General features: G+C 56.1%; 2 protein-coding genes across 3 annotated transcripts in view; both read left to right on the forward strand.

Moving 5' to 3' along the window:
* The first annotated feature begins 8,493 nt into the window (after positions 1-8,493).
* On the forward strand, positions 8,494-14,232 carry LOC139806559 (protein AMBP-like). Of its 2 annotated transcripts, none has more exons than XM_071766348.1 (10): positions 8,494-8,731; positions 9,286-9,428; positions 9,702-9,778; positions 10,277-10,390; positions 10,769-10,870; positions 11,426-11,463; positions 12,301-12,379; positions 12,525-12,692; positions 12,780-12,956; positions 14,085-14,232. In XM_071766348.1, the coding sequence occupies exons 1-10, from the start codon at positions 8,624-8,626 to the stop codon at positions 14,114-14,116; spliced, it is 1,038 nt and encodes a 345-aa protein (XP_071622449.1). In that variant the 5' UTR covers positions 8,494-8,623; the 3' UTR covers positions 14,117-14,232. The 2 variants fall into 2 exon arrangements, with proteins under 2 accessions (XP_071622449.1, XP_071622448.1); XM_071766347.1 differs by having other exon boundaries at positions 8,537-8,731; positions 12,277-12,379.
* A 790-nt stretch (positions 14,233-15,022) lies between these two features.
* RABL6 (RAB, member RAS oncogene family like 6) overlaps positions 15,023-20,076 on the forward strand; it is a 44,554-nt gene continuing 39,500 nt past the window's right edge. Inside the window, exon 1 of the mRNA XM_071766349.1 lies at positions 15,023-15,626. Within this exon, the coding sequence (XP_071622450.1) occupies positions 15,497-15,626 (130 nt within the window). The 5' untranslated portion in view covers positions 15,023-15,496. The remainder of the gene's footprint in view (positions 15,627-20,076) is intronic.

Consider the following 20,076-nt stretch of genomic DNA (forward strand, 5'->3'; position numbering starts at 1 on the left):
TGCCTTTTTCTTTTGTTTATTCTTTCCCACAGGGCTAGGAGTGAAGCTGTGTGGCTCTCAGGGTGGGGGTGGCTTGGCTGGACTCCCAGGTCCTTGGTGAGGCTCAATGCATCCCCTGAGGGTGATGGTTGGGGGGGTTCTGGGGGGCTGCAGCCACCACCAGCCCCTTCCCCCAGGCTGCAGGGTGTGTGGTGATGGCTCAGATGGAAACCAAGTCCTGGATGGGGCAGGGAGGGTTTGGGGTGCCCCTAAAGAAGCTGCCTGCCCTGGGGATGTATGGTGGGAGCCCTGGGGCTGATCCCAGGCTCCATGCACCACAGCCCATGGGATTAGAGCTCATCTGTGGGGCTGCAGCCTGGGTAGCTGAGACCCCCATGGCTCCCTGGGTCTTTCTTTTTTTTCCCCCCCTGGGCCCCAGCAAGGCTTTGTGGTGGGCTGATCCTTGGCAAGTTCTTGAGCTGTGATGTTGGGACACCTCCAGCTAGAAACTGGTGTTGCCTTCAGCCACCCTCTGGAAAGGGCATGGGGTGAGGGTGGGTGTGGGGTGAGAGTCACCAGCCCCAAAACATCTCCATCCTTGCCCAAGGCTCAGAGCATTGGGAGCTGAGGCCCCAAAGCAGGCTGAGCCCTGCACCTTTGGAGGCTTTCCAAGCAGGATCCAGTTGTTCTGGGAAGTGGGAAGAGCAGAAGCAGTCCCAGCCTTCACCAGGGCTCTGGAGGTGCCTCACTGCCAGCAGTGCAGGTTTGGGATGAGGCTTTTTAGATATGGATAATTTTGACAGCTCTGGAAATGCCCAAATCCCTGAGGAATTTGTGCCCTGCCTGATTTGGCTCTGGGGGGTGAGTTCCCAGGAGCAGTGTCCTGCAAATGGCAGTGGGGAGGAAACCTGGAGGAAAAACTTGATGTGACCTTCCTGGGTTTGCCAACCTCTGCTTCAGTGTGCCAAGCCCTGTCCCATCCTGTCCCCATCAGTGTCAGACACTGACACAGCCCTGGGGACATATATCCCAGCATGGAGAAGGCAGGCACCAAGTGACCCAGCTGGTTTTTATCAGGAAAAAAAAAAAGAGTATTGTAAAACCATCAGGTGCAACCACTGATGGTCCTGGGAGTTTCTCACCTGGGGGTCAAATCTCTCCCAGGATAGGAATTTGGGGCACTGCATGACACTGACCCCCTGGTGCAGTTCACCCACACCTGGGATGCTGCAAAAACCTCACCCAGACATCTGCCTGGGGTGTCACAGGGCTCTGCTCACCTTGTCCCAGGCTCCCAGCAGCTGGGCTGGGCCAGCCCCTGCCTCATCCATGGGTTTTCCATGGAAACACAGCATGCATGGCTGCACAGGACAGAGCAGACTGGGCCCTGGGACAGCCCCTTGGCAGGGAAGTTGGGCTGGGCACTGGGTACAAATGGCCCCCATGATGCCACCAGGCATCCTGAGGTTCCCTACATCCCATGTCCCCAGCCGTGGGGACACTGAGGGTGCAGCCCAACCCTAAGCCCTGGGCTGACCCCAGTGCCATGATCACCCTGCTCTGCAGTTCTGCTCTCTGCAGAATCCAAGAATTCTAGGAACTCCAAAGACTTGCACTTTTTGTTTGTTGGTTGGCTTTGGGTTTTTTTTTTTCCCCCCTTTTCTACTTCTGCTCCAATTAAACAAAAATATTGGATGGTTTGGTGGCACCAGCACATTCTCCTGGGTTCTTTGCATGTCCCAGGCTGCGTGTTGCTCTCTACCGGTCGCATTACGTAGGTGCTGTTGTTCCAAGAGAAACCAAAGCAAGAATTTGAACTTTCAAGTGCTTCCTGCCATTGTCTTTTGCTTTTGTTTGTGCTACTGACTCCGATACAGATGGATCGGGCTCCCCTCCGGCCGTGGGGACCATGGGAAGTCAATGCAGCCCAGTGAGGTTTGACAGCTTTGTCTTCTCTTCTATTGCCCTTCATCCGTCAAGCTCAGCCATCAGGGCTGAATCGACCAACGCATATGGATGGGGGGGAGGAGGTGGGATTTTATTTGAATTTCAGGGAGCTTAACAGAGTAAGTAATGAATGAGAAAGAAAGACGGCGAGCGGGCGAGCGAGAGGGGATGGGCTGTAATCAAAATTCAGGACATTTTAAATAGATGCTTTGTTGGGCACTTGTATGACTATGATAATGCTGCAGCCTGCAGAGCCGAATAGGAGTTACCTTTTTTTAAAAAAAAAAAAAAAATCACAATCGACCACTGTTTGGTGCCGGGGAGGAGCCAGCGGCTCCCACTGCCCGGCGGGGCTGGCCCCTTTTCCAGCTTTCCTGTTCTGCCCCTTCTCACTGCTTTCTGGGCTCCATCCCTGCCGTGGGGGTGAGCCCCTCTACGTGGGTGGGTGGCTGGGTGGCTGGGTGGCCGAGCAGGCTGCAGTTGGTGGCACTGGGGATCCCCAGACCATTGTGCAGGATGGGACAGCTCCTGGTTTCAACCCGTTTTGCTGCCAGTGCTTGGTGCTGGGCCTCCAGTGTAAAGGTCCCAGTCCCCAAGATGCTGGAGCTGACCTCCCCGTTCATAGAATCAGCCAGGTTGGAAAGGACCTCTGAGATCATCAACTCCAACTCTTGATCCACCACCACTGTGGTTCCCAGCCCATGGCACTCAGTGCCACATTCAGTCTCTTCTTAAAAACCTCCAGGGAAGGAGAATCCACCCCCTCCCTGAGCATCCCATTCCAATACCTGAGCACCCCCTCTGGAAAGAATTCCTTCCTAATATCCAACCTAAACCTCCCCTGGCAGAGCTTAAGCCCATGGCCTCTTGTCTGACTGATAGAGCCTGACCCCCCCTGGCTCCAACCTCCTTTCAGGGAGTTGTAGAGAGTGATGAGGTCTCCCCTGAGCCTCCTCTTCTCCAGCCTCAACACCCCCAGCTCCCTCAGCCCTTCCTCACAGGAATTCTGCTGGATCCCTTCCCAGCCTCCTTGCTCTTCTCTGGACCTGCTCCAGCACCTCAATCTCCTTCCTGAGCTGAGGGGCCCAGAACTGGACACAGGACTCAAGCTGTGGCCTCCCCAGGGCTGAGCACAGGGGCAGAATCCCTTCCCTGGACCTGCTGGCCACGCTGTTCCTGAGCCAGCCCAGGATGCCATTGGCCTTCTTGGCCACCTGGGCACACTGCTGGCTCCTCTTCAGCTTCCTGGCAATCCAGACTCCCAGGTCCCTTTCTGCCACTCTGTGCCCAGCCTGGAGCTCCCCATGGGGTTGTTGTGGCCAAAGTGCAGGACCTGGCACTTGGCTGTGTTGAACACATCCCGTTGGGATCAGCCCAACTCTCCAGTCTCTCCATGTCATGTTCCTGAGGCATGGAGCTATTTTGGGGTCATCCAAACTACATCCCCACACCCTGCTGCAGGGTGGGAGCAGGGGCTCCAGGGCCAATGCCCCAAAATGGCTGTAGCCCCCCCCGGGTTGGGCTGTGTGGCTCCAGGGATGTTTCCAAGCCTGGGATGGGTCAGCACAGAGACCACCTGCCTGCTCAGGGAGCTCTCACTGGGATGTCTCAGCATGGTCACCCCTCAGTGAACTGGGGCAAGGGTGGTATGGCAGTTCCTGGACATTTCATTTCCTTTAATTATTCCTAAAACAATCCATCATCCATCAGGTGGCTGGAGGGCTCTGCTGGGGAGCTGGAGGCACTGGCTGCATCCTTGCCACACACCCTGGGGGATTCTCCTCCTGCTCCATGGAGAGGAGATGGGTTTTCCAGCCACCCAGCACCTCTGGGGACTGCCAGCTGCTGGGACACTTCTTGGGGGTCTCTCCCTGATGCTTCACTTCACAGGTCACAGTTGGGGCATCCCAAGATCCCTGCAGAAAGAGGCATGCAGGGTGCCCTGGGGCAGCAGGACTGTGGGGACAGGAAGGTGCCAGCTCAGCACCCACCACCCTGCCTGTCCCCACGAGCAGGGGATGATGGGCAGCTCGGGTCAGGCCATCATCCCCCAGCACAGAACCCGACCAGAGAGCCCTCACATTTCACCCTACTCACATTCACAGCTATAGTGACAACTCCGAACTGCCCCCCCGTCCACTTTTCCACTCACAGCTCCCCCTCATTCAAAGCCTCTGTCCTTTTAAGCTATTTTTTCCCCCTCCTATTCATTTCCCGGGCGCCTCGATCCTTTTCTCTCGTCTAGCCCCTCTCCCGGAGCAGCTGCTATGCTAATAAGCATGCGGCAGAAAAGGGAACGAGCCTTTGCAGGGGCTGGGGAGGAGAGAAAGACCCCAGAGCCCTCCAAATGCTAAATAAATCCAAGGCTGGAGCAGCATCTCGGAACAAAGAGGCCTGGCCTCCCCCCCCTCTCTTCCCCTCTTCCCAATTCCACCACCTTTTCACATTCAAATCCATTAAACAGCGAGCAGAAAGACCCCGAGTATTCATAGCATTGCATTAAAGAGAAAGCCCCGTGGTCCCGCTCCATCCCGGCCGGGCTGGGGAAGGGGCTCAGCAACCCCACCGCCTGCCCGGGGGCTGCATCTGCTGCAGGCTGGGAAATGCCGGGCTCCATCCAGCCCCTCGGCACGGAGGAAAAGGGACAAAAGGCCCCTGACCACCACGAAGGGAGATGAGTTGCCTTTCCCACGTGTTTCGGGTTTATTCCTCACTCTCTCTTGCCTGGTTCCTCATGCACCTCAAAGCTGTGCAGCTCCTGCAATGGTCAGGATGGAGCCCTGGTAGTGACCTGAACCCATGTGGGATGTGGCCAAGCACATGGTCACCTTCCAGACTCCTCTTTGTACTGATACAGAGCAGCACCTTGTGCCTGTTCAGGTGCCCCAAGGTGCCCAGGAGACCTGTGCAAGACCAGGAGATGGGTTGGTCTCCAGGCTCTCCAGGTAGGACGTGCAAGGACACCTCAGGAAGCAGAAGGAGCTTGGGTTAAGTGCTGCCATCCCTCCCCCACCTTCCACAACCTGAGAAGGAGCCCAGACACCACCTCAGGCCCTACCCCAGTGACCAGGCTGAGCAGGCAGGGTCCCTGTCACTGCTGCCTCCTGAGCACTGCTCGGGACCATTGCAGCCTCCATGGCCCAGGTGGGACTCCTAACTCAGACAGCTTCAATCATCTCATGCTAAAATTCATGATTGTAGAACATTTTTCAGTATTTGGTAATAAATGCCTGTTCTCTTGAAGCCCTAGCAGCAGAAACTTGCTACCAGAGAAGAACATGAAATCCTTCCTGGATGGGTGTTTCCATTTCCATCCCAGAAGGCAGAAGACAATGCCCATCCTCTTCCAGAGAAGAGTCACATCCTTCAGGCATTCCACCACCTTCTACCAACCTTATCAACCTTAGCAGTCTCAGGGAATGAGATCTGAGGTCTTTACACCAGAAAGTTTCTCTGACTCAGGGCAAAACAGGGAAAATGGGTAGGAATAACCAGTTAGGGCAGAAGAGACCTTCATTATCAGCATGAGGCACCTGCCAAGCATCAGCCATGGTGAGACAGCTGGTTCTCATTTAGGGGCTGGTGGGCACATTGCAGTTGCCCTCAGCTGTGACTGGCCCTGCAGGAGACCTTCACCAAGACACCATCAGCTCCTTGCCAGTGGAGGAGCAGAAAGGTCCCAGAAAACAGGAGCTCCCATCCCCATGGAGGAACCCACAGGTCCTCCATGAGGACAACAGCAAAATTCACTCTCCAGACCTGCACTGGGAGCACCTCAAAAACTTTGGCAAGTTCTCCAACGTCTGTGTGCTGGTGGAAGGGGTAAGTAAGATGGGTGAGAAGGCAAGTCACAGTCACCATGCCACATCTGCACCCAAACAGTGTGGCCACAGGAGCTTCTGAGAAGGGAAATTTACACCCATGGACTTTTTGAGGGTCTGCTGAGGCTGAGAGGATATGGCTGGCACCACCACCTCTAACCCTGACCCTAGTCCCTCTCTGGGAGGAAGGAAAAGAGCTGAAGCAGTGGTGCCTGCCTTAAACTCCAACCCTGCAGGATGAGCCCCACAGATTGCTGGGCCGAGGGCTGTGAATGTCCCAGAGACCCAAATTGCTCCACATCCCTCCGGGGGATGCCCCCAGCTGCCTCCTCGTCCTTACAGGGTGGGGACACCATGTCCCAGGCTGGCCTGGCTGATCTCGGGATCATCCCGAAAAGCTCTACCTGCAGCGGCAGGTGGGACAGGGGTCCGGGGTGTCCCTCTGATGGGGACAAAGGTCCCTGCTTAGCGATGCAGGAATGCGGGTCAGGCTGAATGCTGCGGGGCGGGTCTGATCTGGTGCCCCACTAAGCCCCATTCTTTCCCAGCCGGTGCATCTCGTATTCAGGCTGCCGGCTCCTAAGCAGAGCGTCTTTAATCCTCCCCTTGTCTCCTCCATTCCCTTTCAGGCCTTTGGCCAATGGGAAGGGGATGAGCAGCTCTCTCCAGGAAGGAAATTAAAAGCGGGGAGGAGGGTAGGGAGGAGGAGAGCTCGGGGAGGGGGACTTGGAAGGGGAGACAATCCTGGAGTGGAGATGCCAGTCATCGGGGGCTCAATAGCCCCATTCACCCTGCCCAGCCACACAGAAAATCAGGGTCACCAGGATCCATGCCCTGCCTGGAGACAACTGTTGCTTTATTCTTTTTAATTGCTGGAAAACGCAGAAAAGTTCACTTGTGTGTGTGCCTGGCTGCGGCGGGGGCTGTGGGGGGGGGGCGAAGGGGGGGGGGGTTGCGGGAGGGATGGGGCGAGGCCGAGGCCGAGGCACAGCGAGAAGGGACACAAAAAGTAACTGCACGTGAGGGTGGGGACCACGACCCGGAGGCTCAGAGGAGCCATCTGTAGTGCTGGGCTGGATGTGGCCAAGGCCTGCAGCCTCCCCAGGTGCTGTGGAAGGGTAACTGCTCCACCTGTACCCAGCATCAGCACCGGGAGGAGAGGTGCCAAGCTGATGCATCCCTCCCCTGCCAGGCTGCAGCGTGGGGCACAGGAGCTCCCAGTAAAGCAGAATGGTCCCAAAGAAGATCCCACAGGAGGATGTCCTGTGTTGGTCACACCTGGGTCTGTCACTTGTGCATGTAGGCTCTCCTGAGGCATTTCTGTGTGCAAGTGCCATGGGGAGGCCTGTTCCCTGCAGAGGCAGAGCAGAGGCAGCCAGCCCTGTCCCACTGCCTCCTGCCTCTTCCCTGTCACCTCTCCCAGGACAGCCGGGAGCTACAACAGCCCGGCTGCCAGCACTCAGCAGCGATTCCTGCTTGGCAAAGCCTCGGGGCTGGTTCCCACTTCCCATTGCTGCCAGTTCCATTGCCCATCCCTGCTGGTCCCTGCAGCTCACGGCCGCCCCTTCCCGCTGCCCATCACTCTTGGTTTTCACTGCCCATCACTGCCCATTCTCTCTGCCAGACCCTCCCACCCATCCCTGCTCTTCATTGCCCATCACTGCCCGTTCCAGCTGCTCAGGGATGTCCGCGCCCCCGTCCCGGTCCCGCCGCCGGGGTTCGGGCCGGTCCCTCATTCCTGACCGCCGGCTGCCACCTAGTGCTGGAAGGGCGGGGGACAGCGGGGTGGGACCTCGGTGCGGGGAGGTGTCCTCAGCCCGGGGGGATGGAGCTTAGGGCTGCTTCTGGCCCGGATTGGGCTCCTCTGGAGGGAGCAGGGCCGGCTGGTGAGGGGGGATGCTTAAAGAGATCTCTGCCCCACGTCCAGATTTCCCCCGTGCTCCCGAGGACGCTCCAGATGTGGCACCAGGACCTGCGTGTGAAGACAGCTCGGGCTGTCCCTGCCGGACCCCTCCCCGCACCGCCCGGCCACCGCATCCATCGGAACCAACACAGGGTCCGGTGGGTTAAAGTTCTGCCGGACTCAGTCAGCTTCCGGCTCTGGGTCTTTCCTGGCAGTACCAGGCCGGGACCCAGAGCAGGGCTGCTGCCCTTTGCTCTGTTTGCCTTCTCCCTCCTCTGTTTGGTTTCAGTTAATCATCCTGCAAAGGCAAACAGAGCTGGGGAGGGACACGGCTCACCCTGCTCACCCCCGACAGGTCCCAGAGCTCTTGGTGTTGGGGTGGTGACACCCACACAGCTCCCAGGTGTTGGCAACCGCCTTGGGACCCCTGGGGAAGGGAGAGCCCAGAAGGGGAGCAGGCAGGGTGGGCTCTGCTCCTGAGAGACACTGGGCAGAATTGGTCCATCTGGGGTCACCCTTCCATCCTCTCCTCTCTGCAGGGTTGGTCTGGCCCATCGGGGCTGGGTGCACCACCAGGGCTCTTTCAGGACACAGGGCAGGAATCTGAATCCCAGGGTAAAATAAGGAAAACAGACAGGTCCTGGTCCTATGTCTGGGCCAGGCAGTGGTGTAGGAACAGGGGAGGGTGAGGAGCTCAGCTTAATATATCAGGAGGATGCTCACCAGCTGTCTGCAAATCCCCACAGTGCCAAGGGCAGTGGAAAACCCTCTGGCCACATGGATCAGGGCCAGATGGCCACATGGCCAGGGCTGTGTGAGGCTACCAGCTGCCCCATGCCCCCCTTGCAGGCCCCCCAAGTGAGGCTGTCCAGCCCCGCTGGCTGCAGTCTGAAGGTCACACTGCTGCGCGGTGGGGACAGGGCAGAGTCCGGGATCCTGCCGGGTCACTGGGGCTCTGAAGCCACCAGCCACGATGTTTTGGGGTCTTCTTTCCCTCCTCCTCTTCGCCTTGGCCAGCGGGACCCCGGTTGGGGACCAGGATGAGGATATCCAAGTGCAGGAGAATTTTGAGGCCGAGCGGGTAACAGCGGCTTGCGGTCCCTTGATTCTGGGGGCAGAGGGGATGGGGGAAAGGTTTATTTCATTTTCCTCCAGAAAATGGCAATATGACCATGTCTGTGTCAGGCTGAGCAGCACAGGTGTTGGCAGTGTACCCTCCCCTATGTGCTAGACAGGGGGTGCCACCCCACTGGCTCTCAGCATGGTCTCACCCCTGCAAAGCCCCACGCGGGGTGGCTGGGTTGGATGAATCACGTCTGTTGATCTGCCCACGAGGTGTGGACAGGGCCCGTGGGCAGGGTTCCTGCAGGATGCCAGCTGCCAGCCATAGCCCCTGCCAGGCTCTTCAGAGCCCCACATGTGTGCCTGGGGCTGGGCTCCCCTGGGACACCTCAGGGAAGCACCAGCCTGATGCCTCCAGCCCTGGCCGGAGGTCAGAGGACCCAGAAAAATCCTGCTCAGTGCTGATCCACTTAGCAAATCCTTCAGCATCCCTGTCACCCTGCACCTTCTCCCTCCAGTTGCTCTCTGGCTGTGAATATTTCAGCTCCTGGTGTCCCTTTCTCCTCCCTGCAGATGTATGGGAAGTGGTACGACATCGCCATTGGCACGACCTGCAAATGGATGAAGAACTACAGGGAGAAGTTCAGCATGGGCACACTGGTCCTGAGCTCAGGCCCCAGTGCTGACCAGATCAGCACTGCCAGCACCAGGCTGCGGTATGGGGCACCCATGCAAAGCTCCCCCCAGGGGTGCTGCATCTCCCAGGGTCTGGGACGAGGTGCAGGGGGAAGGAGGGAATGGATGTTGCTTGCTCTGGCTGGCACTGGGGCCCTGAGGAGGGGCTGGATTGGGCTCTAATACCCAAAGCCTTGGGCAGGGGGATTTCAGGGCTCCTGTGGCATGGCCTCAGTGCCCCAGACATGATTTTCGTGGAATAAGCAGCAGTAATGAACACTCAGAGCAGCTGATTGCTTTCCTTCTCTCTCCAGGCAAGGTGATTGCACACGCGTCTCAGGAGAGTACCAGAAAACCAGCACCCCTGGCAAATACACCTACTATAACCCCAGTAAGTCATTCCTGCTCCCAGCCTTTTTCAGCCCTGAGAGCTGCATTGTGGCTGGGCAATTTTAACCAGCATGGCTGGGGAAGGGGTTCAGGAAAGCAGGGCTCAGGAGCTGCTCCACAGCTGGGGTTATTTCCAGCCAAATGTGGAGTGAAGTTGGGGAAAGGGGCTGTTTCAGCACAGTCCTGGCATAGGACCAGGACGATGAGATGTTCCAACAGATCCCTCCTGTCCCCAAGGTCCCACGTTGGGGCAGGACCCACCAGCCATGTTCCAGGAGTGTTGGGGTATCTCAGTTGCACTCAGCCCTTGGCTTCCAAGCCTATCAACTAAGAACAGGGTGGAGAGCCTGCCAAAAATCAGCTTTTGTGTTGAATTTGCTACCTGTTTTCAGCCCCCAGCTCTGGGGCTGTCTTGCACTGCCCTGTTTCTCCCTGAGAGGCAAGAATTATGTCCCCTGAGAGGCAAGAATTATGTCCCCTGTGCCTTTGTCTCATGCAGAATGGGATATGTCTATCCAGTCCTACGTGCTCCGCACCAACTACGAAGAGTACGCTGTCATCCTGCTGAAAAAGAAAAGCAGTTTTGGCCCAAGCACCACCCTGAAGCTGTACGGTACGTCTGGCTATGGCATTTGGGGGCAAGCAGGTTCCAGGGTGGGCCAGTGCAGCTGAGAAACACCACCCAAGGGTTCCTCAGGTCCCTGGGCTGTGGCTTTGGAAGTGATGCCTCGGAGCAGCTCGTCCTTGGCACTACAGAGGCTTAGAGCCACATCACAGACTGAACACCCAAACCATCCTGTTGTTTGGTATGAGGGTGGCAATGTCTGCTTAGGAAAACCCAGGCCCTGAAGTAGCCTGAGATGCTGCCTTTCATGATTGAGAGATGTTAAAATCACTTTGTCCAAGGCTTTGGTCAAGAATAATGGGAGAGAGATTGGGTAGGAGCAGGAGGCTGGTACTGGACCTGCTCACACCCTGTTCCCTTGCCCAGGGAGGAGCCCGGAGCTACGGGAGGACCTGATTGAGTCTTTCCAGCAGCTGGCTCTGGAGATGGGCATCCCAGAGGACTCCATCTTCATCCTGGCCAATAGAGGTAACTGGCGAAGTATCTGGTATACTGGTGAAGTATCTGGCTCTCCTTCTGCCTGTCCCATCGTCATGCCAACGGGCTGCTGGGGCTGCTCCTTCTCCATGTGTGGGGCTGGGGAGAAGGGAAGATGGTCAGGATGGAGGGAGGAGAGGCAAAGGCTTTGGTAGGATGGGATGGAAAGGAGACAAGGCCACATATCAGTCAGTGGGGTCCTTGTTGGGCTGTCAGGTCAGTGAACCCACAACCCTGTGCTGGGACAAGGAGGCAGGACACCCAGAACTGCTTCCCATGGCTGGGTATTCCCAGGATCTGAGGAGATCCTTTCTCAGCCTGGATTCAGAAGGTGCCTAACATGGTGCTGGGAGGTGTGGGGGTTGTTGGGCTGTGCTCCTGGGAGTGGGAGGTGGAAAGCAGCAAGAGAAGAAGAACACTGGGGTGAACCTGGGAGGGTGTCCCCTTTCCTGGTCCCTGTGCATGCATCATGCAGGACCACAGTGAGATTTGTCAGGACACTTCCCCTCTCCCACTGCTGATCTTCTCTCTTGTCATTTGGGCCAGGTGAATGCATCCCCCAGGAGACCACAGCTGCCCCTGAGGTGAGTGGTCCAGTTGAGGCATCCTGAGATGGATCAAGGCTGGGGACATCCCCTTCAAGCCAAACCTACTGGAGACCTGGTGTGTCCAGGGGTGAGGCTCTGTGTGTACAGAACACAGGGGTTGGGCAGCAGCTCCTCTGACCACCATGGGAGGTGATCTTCCATCTCCACAGACTCTTTGCCTCTGAGCCCAGACAGGCACAGGCTGCAGGGTGAGGATCCTGGGTCCTTTCCAAGCTGTAGGCAACAGTCCTTCCTTACTCTGATTTTTTTATGGGGTGAGAATTGCTGCACGTGGAGCCTGGTGTCTCCTTGCCCTTTGGCTGTGGGGGTCAGGCTACAGATCCCCTCTTCAGGGATGGAGATGCAGCTCAACACCCCAGGGGTCCTTAATCCACAACCTCCCAAACTCACTGCATTGTGGTTAGAAGGGTTTTCAAGAAAGGATGGGGCTTTTATGGGAGAAACAGCCCCGTTTAAGAACACATCTGGAGGATGCACCACCTTGTGTCAACAAGAGGAGAGATTAATCCCCACGGGGCATGACTGGGGTGCTTTGGGTGTCTTTATCCAAAATCCACGATCCTGCTGCCCACCTGAGATGGGAACAGGGCTGAGAAGTGTGAGGAGTGGGGGGATCACAGGCTGCTGATCCAAGGTGAGCAACGGGGGGGTTGGAGCCCTGGGCAGCACCCAACAGAACTGCCCCTGCCACGGCCCATCCCGGGAGCAGAGAGGGTCCAGGGAGAGCTCAGTGCCAGGGCAGGGGGTGACAGGGTGGGCAGCAGAGCCCCTGGGAAGGGCTGACAGCAGCTCCGTGCTTCCTTCCCTGTGCAGAGGCTGAGGAGAGCAGTGCTGCCCCCCGAGGAGGGCTCGGCTGCGGGACCCCTGCCCACCTACATCGGCAATAAGGAAGGTAGGTCCCAGGGGAGGGGGCTGGGGGTCCCCCTGCCCCGCTCCCCGTGTGCTGTCGGGTCCTGTCGGGTCCTGTCGGGTCCTGTCGGGTCCTGTAGGGACCTGTAGGGACCTGTCGGGACCTGTGCCATGCTCTCTCTCCTCAGACTCTTGCCGGCTGAGCCGGAACCCCGGGCCCTGCAGCGGGATGCTCCCCCGCTTCTTCTACAACTCCTCCTCCATGGCCTGTGAAACATTCCTCTTCGGAGGCTGCCTGGGCAATGGCAACAACTTCTACTCGGAGAAGGAATGTCTGCAAGCCTGCCGGACCGAGGGTGAGCCAGGAGACAGCCCAGCACCCCTGAGGGAGGCGGGGGGCACCCTGAACCCCCTGCCCTCAGCTCATCCCCCTGTCCCCACAGCTGCCTGCAGGCTGCCCATCGTCCAGGGACCCTGCCAGAACCCGGTGACACGCTGGGCCTTCGATGCAGCTCAGGGCAAGTGCATCACGTTCAGCTACGGGGGCTGCAAGGGCAACGGGAACCAGTTCTACTCGGAGAAGGAGTGCAAGGAGTACTGCGGAGCTCCTCTGCTGGCAGGTAACCCCAACCTTCCCTCTCCTCCCTGCATCCTGCCTGGAACATCCCTGCCTGGCACCATCTCCTGCCATGGGCTGGGCTGGGGCTGTGCTGGGTCTGGGTATGGATCTGTCAGGATCCAGCAGGATGGATCTGTCATGGGTCCAGGATGGCTCTGTCATGGGTTTGTTGTGGGTCTGGCTCCAGTATGGATCTGGAGTGGATGTGGGTTGTTCCTGTGTTGTGCCTGGGATGAGTCTGTCCTGAGACAGGGGCTCTGATGGACTGAGGAATGTGGTCCATATGGAAGTCTATATGGACTGAGGAACATGGAGTATGGTCTGCAGATAGTGTCACCCAGAGGTGTCCGTGTTGGCTGCAGAGACACTGAGGCCAGGACTGAACTTCCAAGTCCCTCTTGATAAGAGGGGGAATGGCCCCAGCAGACTGGGGAACAGGGGGGTGCAGTGGAGGTGGCAGCCCCTGGGCAGGGGAAGCCACGGAGGGAAAAAGAGGGGCTGAGAGATTTGTGGGGGAGTAGGAACCCTGACATCAAATAAGGACCAAATGTGCATCCCTGGCCAGGCACCTCCCTGCTGTGCAGTGCCTGCCAGACCCTCCAGCTCCTCCTCCAGTTTCCACACTGAAACATTGGGCAAACACACTCAGCACAGATGGACAATCAGGTTTTTGGGAGGGTGGAGGGGATCTCTCTGTACAGAGGGACAAGATCAGGGGTCTTCACCCACAGCCAGCCCTGGGCAAGCCAGCTCCTAAGGGGTAGGAGCTGGGGTTTTGCTGTCTCCATGGATGGGGGATGAGGCAGAGCCATCTTTTGTTATCCCATCACAAATATAAAATGGCATTAATGCCACTGTGGCAGGTGGTGGGTGGGGCACAAAGTGACATGCCAAGACAGCACGGGAATACATGGAGGGCCTGGACCTCTGTGACTCAAGGCAGGGACAACAGGGAAACAGCAGGCATTGGGTGGGGGTCTGTGGGTCTGTCTGTCACCCTTGTGTCTGTCACCCTTGTGTCTGTCACCCTTGTGCCTCTCACCCTTGTGCCTCTCACCCTTGTGCCTCTCACCCTTGTGCCTCTCACCCTTGTGCCTCTCACCCTTGTGTCTCTTTGTCACCCTTGCAGAGGATGAGGAGTTTTTGCATCTGTCAAACTGACATGGGCAGAGGACAAGATGCCAGCACCCAGCACCAGGCTTAGCAGGAGGGTGCCAGCAGTGGCACAGGAGGTGCCTCCAGCAGTAAATGACAAATGTGACCAACAAGCCCAGTGTCTTGTCTTTGAGCTGGTGGGAGTGGGGTGGAGGCATCCAGGATGGGCAGGGGATGCTGTGAGGTCCTCACTGGTGGGGTGTCCCCCCATTTGTTGGGCTTCTGGGTGTTCCCCACTGAGTCTCTGTCCCCTCCTCAGCCTGCTGCCCTGTGGAATGGGGGGAATTAGATGGGGGTACAGTGGGGATGACAGGGTGTCAGAGAGGACCCTGAGGGGTCACAGCAGGGGAGTGTGGAGGTTGGGGGATCATAGGTATCTAGGGTGGGAATTATGGATATTACAGTGGGTCATAGGGGGATTGTTTGAGGCCACAGGAGGCAATTAAGGGGTTGTGAGGGTTTAGGGGGCGAAATGAGGGTGTCACAGGCAGAGATTCCAGGGGTTATAGAGTTCACAGGGGAGTTACTGGGGTTCCAAGAAGGGATTGGAAGTGTTTTGGAGGGGAACCAAACGGGATTATAGAGGTTCTGGGGGTCACGGGGCAGCTCTGGGTGTCCCAGATGTCCCAGGACGGGGTCCCAAGGTTCATGAGGGTCAGGGGTGGGGGTGTATGAAACTCACTGGAAGGGATTGCAAGGGTCTGGGGGAGTCCTGGGAAGGTATTAGGGTCCCCGAATGCAATGATCGGGCTATGGGGGTGTCACATCAGGGGACCTCGGGGTTCTTAGAAGGGCTCGAGGGTCCGTGGGGGTTTGCAGGGACTGTGCCCTGGACCCACGGGGGGCCCTCTCCCCACCGGCCGCGCTCCGCACTCTATTGTCCCACGGCGGCCACCATCGCCGGCCGCGCGTGCGCCCGTCCCGTCCCCAGCGGCGAAGCGGAAGAGGCAAAATGGCGGCGGCGGCGGCGGGAGCCCTGAGCCAGCTCCGCTCCCCGCGCCCGGCCCGCAGCGGCAGCGCCCGGCGGGGCTGAGCTGAGCTGAGCCGCCTTCCCGGCCCCGTCTTCACCCCCCCTTCCCCTTCAGCGGCAGCAGCCCCGCTTCTCCTCCGCGCCGCCCCCGGCCCCGGGCCATGCCCGGTTAACGCCCCGGCCCCGGCACACGGCGGGCCCCGGCTGAGCCCCCTCCCCGCCGCGCCGGGCCGGGCCGGGCCGAGCCCGCACACCTCCGCTCTGCCGAGCCCAGAAAGCCCCTCATGGCCGGGCCAGCCCTGCCCCAGCCTTGATAGCCCCGTGAGCCTCCATGTCCCCCCCGGGGCCGCCCTGAGCCCCGCGGCAGCAGCGAATCCGTTTCCCGGAGGCGGTGGCGCAGGTGTGGGAGCAGAAAGATGTTCTCGGCCCTGAAGAAGCTGGTGGGCTCGGACCAGACTCCGGGCAGAGAGAAGAATATCCCTGCGGGGCTGCAGTCCATGAACCAGGCTCTGCAGAGGAGGTTCGCCAAGGGAGTCCAGTATAACAGTGAGTCGGAACCGGGGTTCGGGGGGTCCCTGGGGGGCACTGCCAGCTCCGGGGGGGGGAGGGCTCTGCCGGTCTGTCCCGTCTGACTCCGGTGTCGTGCCCGGGGAGGTCGGGGGGACACTGAAACGCGTCCCTTCTGCACGGCAGCGTTTTTGCCGGGGTTCGCCAGGAAATGTTTCAGAGGTTTCGGGAGCGTGGGAGGAGGAAGGGATGGGAAAGTTTTCTCTGGCTGTGCGGGACTTGGGAACTTGTGGTGCAGCCCTGTCCCCAGCCGATGGCAGCTGACCTGAAAGGTTGTCTGTGTTCTGCTGAGGGTGGCACAAGAGAGTTCCTTGTAAATCAGTTTTTGTCAGCTGGAGCATGGAGAGGGTAATTCCCCTGGGCGTGTGGGTGACCTTCCTGGCGGCCCAGGATAAGGATATTTATAATTAAGCTCGAGTGGTTACATGATGGGTGTCTATTGAAAAGCTTGGTCCTGCCAGGCTTTAATAAAAGGTGGGGGCTACGTCCTTTTATGTGCCCTTGGTACAACATTTCACTCTGGCTGTTTCTGGGGTAACAGTTGGGCTTCTCTCAGGGGACATTTTCAAAATTCGTTTTCCTTCCAGTGTGGAGGTTTAGGGTTGTGTTTTTCTCTTGAAGCTCAGTAAAGGTTATTTCTAATGTAAAGCTGGGGGAAGGCCCTGGAACTATGTAAAATACATCCTGAAGTAACAGTTGTGAGATGGGGACAGGAGTTGTGTCATCCTGGCTGAAAATAGGGATGGGACCAGAGAGCACTGTGAGGATCAGTTTGTGGGGATCCAGGCAGGGAAGTCAGGGGTGCAAGGATGAGATTTCTGGTTGGGAAGAGGCTGATCTGTCAGTGTGGCACTGGATGAATTCTGTAAAGGAATTGAGGAATTCTGTTGGAGGAATAGAGCTTGTGTTGGAGCTTAATCTGGAACTCTGTGTGAAGGGAGAGGTTATTTAGCACTTTGGGCTCTGGGGCTTCAGGTGTGTGTAGGATGATCACTATTGACTCTGCTTTTGAACTGATATGATTTGAAGCTCTTTGCTTTGCTGGGGAGAGCATTTGGTGCTTTTATCCATAACACATCTGTTGGATATGCCAGGAACCCTTAATTTAGAAAATTTAGTGTCTGGTCAAGCAGCCATGAATGTGAAGAGTGGCACAGTGGTATTGTTAGGTTTCCAGTGAAAGAGAGGGGAGTGCTTTGGAATAGAGCATTGCCTGGTTAAACACCTACCTGGAGATCTCTGGGTTGAAGTCTTGAAGTCCCTGGGCAGGGACTGCTGTGCCTCAGGCTGGGATCAGGTATCTGACCCTGGCTGTCAATTATGTAAGAGAAAGGAGTTGACTTTTCAAAGAGGGAACCTTTGTGCTGCAGACAGGAGGGCTCAGCTGCACCGTGCAGCTGGCACAGCAGTTGATGGGGACAGCTCTTTGTTATCTGTTGATGAGCTGCATTGTTGACAGCCGTGCAGAGATCTCTGCCTCTTTGCCAGGAATGCCAACTGCAGCTTTGCTGCATTTTGTCTCATTACCAAAAAGCCTGGGGAAAGCTTTTTGGGTTGTGCCCTGTTTTATCAGGATTTGTGTTCTAGTTACCACTTTTGTATTTGGAATAAATCTGCAGCTTTCTGTCACTGCCTTAGGGGAAGATTTCCAATTTCCATAGTAACTCCTCCCAGGACTGCTTTTTTGTAATATCTAGAGGAGAGGGGCAGGCTGACAAGGGCTGCAGAGTACCTGGGGTAGCATTGGCAGAGTGGGATTCAGCAGGGTGAGGTTGTGGTCTCAGCTGGAGTTGGAATGTCATTCCGAGGGCCCTTGCTCAGGAAGGGCAGAGCTGCAAATCCTCTGTTGCCATTCTTAGCAAACACATGGCATTCAGCAGAGGAGTGCAGAAATGGGTTGGTAGCCACTGCTAAAACCCACAGATCTTTCTGACTCCTGGTTCCCTGGAATTGCCTAAACCTAAACCTAAACCTAAACCAAAGGGTGCTGTGCTGACTGGTTTTACAGAAAGGTTTCTTTGCTTTCACAGACCATTACAGGTAGGGAACTGAAGGCTGCTTCCTTCCCAGAGGGATAATCAGTGTGCTGAGGATGTCTGGAGCTGGGTGCTGAGAGAGTGGGCAGCAAATGGCTGGGACATGGCCCTTGTCACCTGCCTCTTGGTGCCTCTCTGCAGAGCTCACAACAGGACAGCCTTCACACTTCCAGAACATTTTGTGACCAGACAGCCCCCCTGTTTGAGGTGATACTGAAGGTTATTTGGTGTTTTAATGGCACTGAGGATTACCTGCACCTCTAAGCTGACCCAAAGTGATTTGTTTTGACAGTCCCTCTCCCACTCAGTTAAATTTTCCAGAAGGAGGAGTGTTGCAAGGTGGGTGGGTTTAGATTGCTAATGAAATGATGAGAGCAAAGGGCCAGTGTTGGTTGTTGGCAACACTCAACCTCCTCTGCATGGGACATCCTGTCTCAAAACTGAAGGATTTCCATAATTCCATTCCCCACCCACACTTTTTGGCTTCCTTTGTCATCTGGGAGCTCCTGTGTTTTACCATGGCACTGTAAATGAAAATGTTGTGGGTCTGTACCATACATGTAGTGGCTTGGATGGTTCTGGGAGATCACAGCCCCAAGTATGAGGACCCAATCCTTGTAAAAACTTCCTCTATTTTCTGTCCCTGGCATAGCCTGACCTTGGATGAGGTCTCTTGCAGCACTTTTCAGGCAGCTCTGCTGGCCCAGGGAAGGTAGCACAGGCTGGAGAGAGTGGGATCAGTGGAGAGTGAGCAAGGTGGACCTCATTCCTGTGGCAGCAGTGTTTGTTTAAACAAATTACCTGACAAATTGCAGGAGGAAGTACCAGCCCTAGGTTACTCAAATGTGAAAGTTTATGTAAGGCAGTGGTGGACAAACAAGGGTGAAATGAATGGTTCTGTGTGGGTTAGACTGGCAAGAGGATTCCCTGGGAGTTAGCAACTGATGGTCAGGAAGAGGAGCAAAAGACATGAAAGTGCCAAAAAAAAAAAAAAAAGCAATCCTTTTGCCCAGAACATGGAACACCTCCTGGTTTGGGGTTTGTTCCTAATGCTGCATCCAGTGTGTAGAGGACTGACAAACCCCAGGACTGACAAACCCCAGGACTGACAAACCCCAGGACTGACAAACCCCAGTGCTGGGGCTGCCTGGAGCAGAGGGAGGTAAAGTTGCCCCTTCTGGGGAGACCTCACAGTTGAGTCACCTGGGAGTGTCCATGAAAGTTCACTTTGAGAGCAGCCTAATCATTTAGAGAAGGGTCTATTTGTCCCTTAAAACTCACTGATCTGATAGCTCATGCTCCACTTTATGGGGAAATACAAATTTTTAAAATGGCTCTCTAAGGTAGGCAGTGAGAGGATTTAGAAAGAGGTTTTAAGGGGACAAATGCAATCTCCTTCTGCCTGTGCTGCAGACTTGCTGCATTAATTCAGGAAAATCAAAGGAGTCCTCCACTGGTTGTTTCACCATCTGTAAGTAGGAAGCAGAGTCACATGCAGGGGGAAGGAAAATGCAGGGAATGGTTTGTTGTCTCTGCAGAGTTGCTCTGGGGCCTCTAAGTGAAGTCAGCCTGTAAATGCTACGTTCAGTTTTGCCTTTTTTATCCTCTTCTTATTTTAAAAAGTAACTTTGAGCTGTACTGCTGTTTATTCTTTTACAGTGTGCAACAACAAAAGACAGTGGAATTGCAGCACAACATTTCACCTGACAAAACTCCTCCAGAGACTCTGTATATGTTTTACCTTAACATTTTCCTCTTCAGCTTTTCTCTGAAGTGCCTGCAATAACTCCTGAGTTGCAACAGAAGGCAGTCTTCAGTCTGAGATTTCCTTGCCCAAATGATGATGCACAACCTAATGCAAATCACCAGAATCTGCCATTAGATGTCTCCAAGTGGCTCCTTTTCTGGGGGATAATAGCTCCTATTCAAAATGCATGCATACAAATTCTATTGATGTCAGCTGATGTTTCCCCACTAGACTTGTGGTTGCCACTTCAAGCAAGGATAGAATTTAAAAAAAATAAAATAAATCCCATAGTGTAACAGGCTGAAAACAGCACCTTGGTTATCCTGCCAGCAGCCAAGGGCTGGCTCCTGGGCTAGGGACTGTCCCTCTGACACATGTGGTGGTTTTATGTCACTGTTATTTAAGTGAGTTTATGTCCCCAAAGGGACATGCATGTTTTGGTTCAGTTTAGCTTGTTTCTAGTGCATGTAGGATTGACTGATTTTGGTTTAATTTGAACCAAACTGTGGCCATCAACCAAGTGACTTTGGTGAATTTATTTGGGGCAGTTTAAGACAGATGCCTGTGAATGTGAGCTCCCTTGTCCCTGCTGAGGACTGAGGATTCCTCTGAGACCATCTGGGCTGTGAGCTGGAACAGGATGAAG

Source organism: Heliangelus exortis, chromosome 22, assembly GCF_036169615.1.
Source record: "Heliangelus exortis chromosome 22, bHelExo1.hap1, whole genome shotgun sequence".
Classification (NCBI taxonomy): domain Eukaryota; kingdom Metazoa; phylum Chordata; class Aves; order Apodiformes; family Trochilidae; genus Heliangelus; species Heliangelus exortis.